Source organism: Chinchilla lanigera, unplaced genomic scaffold, assembly GCF_000276665.1.
Source record: "Chinchilla lanigera isolate Chin_1 unplaced genomic scaffold, ChiLan1.0 scaffold00022, whole genome shotgun sequence".
Lineage (NCBI taxonomy): Eukaryota > Metazoa > Chordata > Mammalia > Rodentia > Chinchillidae > Chinchilla > Chinchilla lanigera.
The window spans coordinates 26,620,602-26,623,322 of record NW_004955423.1 but is presented as its reverse complement, the minus strand read 5'-3'; the positions used below and the strand labels follow the sequence as shown (position 1 = coordinate 26,623,322).

The window sequence follows — 2,721 nt, the reverse complement described above, 5'->3', positions numbered from 1 at the left end:
AATTGGGCTGTAATTAGCGCCCACCTTTGCCCTCATAAACGGTCCCCGCCCTGCCCCGCCCCGGGCGCGCACGAACCCTCCCCGACTGCACTCTCCTGGCTTCTGGTGGCCGGCCCGGCTCCCGTGTGCCCCGTCCCCGCGGCCTCATCCGCCCCAGAGGACCCCGCTGCTGGGCTCGTCGTCCCCGCACTAGGCCGCGCCGTCTTCCCGCCCCGCGCTGGCTGGGCCCGCGGCCGTCCCTCTCCATCCTGTCGTGCGCGTCGCTGTCCCTCCAGGCACCCACCACCCCGGGGCCTCCTGTCCCACCCTAATTTCCGCCCCCACCATCGCACTTCCCCCCACTGCGCGCCCCTGTTCTCTTTTATCCGTCTCGCTTCCGAAGTTTGGCTGTGGCTGACGACCTGGGGGCTTTCAGCTGCAACCTGCGATTTCCCGGCCATCGGGACTTACTGGGCCTGGAATCCGGGCGGCCTGGAGCTGGACCCTGCCGTCCCCGCCCCGGGAGCTGGTGAGGGCCGGCGGCCGGCCGGGAGGAAGGGGCCGGTTCCCAGCTAGCGTGGCCGCGGGAACCCCGTGCCCCCACGGGAAATCGACGCGGGGCGTCGGGGCCGCAGCCAGCGGGCCCTGCGCGACTCATCATTCAGCTAATCGAGGCGAAAAGTTCCTGCCAGGGCCGACCCGGCATCAGATGGCAGCACTGATTGAACATGAGACGAGCACAATAGATCTCTCACCGAGGGGAAGCGTTGCTTTTCACGCTACGAACCGTAATTAATGGTATGAATCAATTAATTTGACTTTTATTGTGTCAAAGGAGAAAAGCGCAACAAATGGAACCGGCAGCTGGGCGGTGTTCGCCACCCCCTCTCCGGGGACCCAGGCGAGGTGCGTCTGGGGACGGCTTCAAAGTGAGCGGCGTGGCTGCCCGAGCCGCCACCCTCGCGCGCACACGTGAAAGCATCCACGGAGACGCAGCCCAGGGCCAAGCGGGCCCGCACCTACCCCGGGGTGGGCACCCCAAACTAGACAAAAAGAGTTTTGAAATTTGCGAATTTCAGCTGTTTTTCTTTTTCCTCCGACCTTGCTTGGACTTGGTGTTTGGCCAGTGGCAACCAAAACCTCTGCAGCGGGAGCGATGGGCGGCCGGCTCGAAGCTCCAGTGGGTTTCGCCCGAGGAAGTCTAGATGGGTTTGCAGCCGGCGGGCCCACGGGAGGCAGCTGCGGAAATAACTCAGAGATGCGTTTGGGGGTCAGGGTGACCCCGAGACCACTTGCAAACAGAAAAACAGTGGAGGTTCAGGGACAGTCTCAGGGCGGAGTCCCTGCGCCCACCCTGTCCCCAGCCCCCACTGGCGGGAAGGAACCCCGAGGGCTGGTGTTGCACCCGGGAAACTGGAGAAAGTCAATCTGCGTCATGGAGCAGGCGGCCAGACCTGGAATTCTTGCTGATTTGGTGTGCCCGGGAAAGGGTGCTCGGTGGGAAGAGGCTGGGAATCAGAAGCAGCGCCGACCCCGGGAATGAGGTCGGTTTCGCAGGGCCTCCCGTGAGCATTCCACTCAGTCCTCCTCCCAAGCCCGAGCTCGTGGGTGACACAGACGCCGCGCCACGCGCGCCGCGCTCGCAACCAGGCGGCCTCGAGCGGGAGGGGGCGCGCGGCGGGGTCGCGGCCCGGGCCGTGGCTTACTCCGGGCGGTGCGAGGTCCCCAAGCCCCCCTAGCCGCAGCCCCTGGGAGCCCCGGGTCCTTCCTACCGTCGTTGATGCTGGCCAAGGGGGTCCGGACGCGCGTCCTGGTCTCCGAGCTGGGTCCTGGGGTCCCCTGCGCTCTGAGAGAGGAGCTGCGTCAGGGGGCAGCTAAGGGGACCCCATCCCGGGGTGCCTCGTCCCCGCCGCCCGCGGCGTCTAATAGTGGCTCGGGCCTCTGCTCTCCCGCGGCGGCTCGACTCCCGGGCCGGCGCCCCCGCTCCGCATTTCCGACTTTTTCATATGCTAAGTCGTTTAACTCCAAGCCGCGGCCACCGCTTCCTTATTTATAAGTTCCCTGTTTTTTACGTCGTTTTTATTTCTCTCCGCAACTGTTCTAATAGGTTAATCGATAGCTACTTTCTGACCTTCGGGAATCCCAGGTGATGCTGCGATGACCGCGCGCAAAAAACACAGATATCTAGAAAACCGTGCGGGGACGCAGCGGGGCCCGGTGGGGACGCGGGGCTGGCGGGAGGGCGCACGTCGCAGGTTACCCGGGAGAGCCGGACTCGGCGTAGCGAGGGGACCCCTCGCGCCGCCCGTGTCCTCTGCAGCTGGAACGATAAACAAAAGAGGCTGGTAAGTTTGTCCCCCCGAGCCCGAGATGGCACCTGGCTGTCCTCGGCCCGTCCACGTCCGGGAGGGAACGGGTGCGGGGCGCAGACGGCGCAGGGTCCTGCGGACGCGCTCGGGCCCTCCTGGCCGTGCCCAGTCCACTCGTGCCGGGCCAGGGCGCGTGGGGCCCGCAGGCGACGCGGAGTGGCGCGTCCCTCGCCCCTTTGTTGACAATTCCCGGACCAACTTGAGTTTGGCCGGCTCGCGGCGGCCCTGACGTCACGCGCGGTCACGTGGCCCCGCCTCCCGCCGGATCTTTAAGTAGAAAGTAATCTATCAGGCCAGTCCTTAAAACGCGACTTTCGACTACCGGGGCTCCGCGCCGACACCCCCCGGGGCGGCCCTGCCCGCGCCCGCCCGA

At 66.0% G+C, this 2,721-nt stretch overlaps 1 protein-coding gene across 1 annotated transcript in view; it reads right to left on the bottom strand.

The window, feature by feature from the left end:
- Window positions 1-771: 771 nt before the first annotated feature.
- The window catches only part of LOC102007913, a 3,800-nt gene continuing 1,850 nt past the window's right edge, over window positions 772-2,721 (bottom strand). Inside the window, exons 2-5 of the mRNA XM_005385372.1 lie at window positions 2,111-2,615; window positions 1,752-1,825; window positions 1,434-1,487; window positions 772-1,218 (exon numbers count right to left, since the gene is read on the bottom strand). Coding sequence (XP_005385429.1) covers window positions 1,023-1,218; window positions 1,434-1,487; window positions 1,752-1,825; window positions 2,111-2,615 — 829 coding nt within the window. The 3' untranslated portion in view covers window positions 772-1,022. The remainder of the gene's footprint in view (window positions 1,219-1,433; window positions 1,488-1,751; window positions 1,826-2,110; window positions 2,616-2,721) is intronic.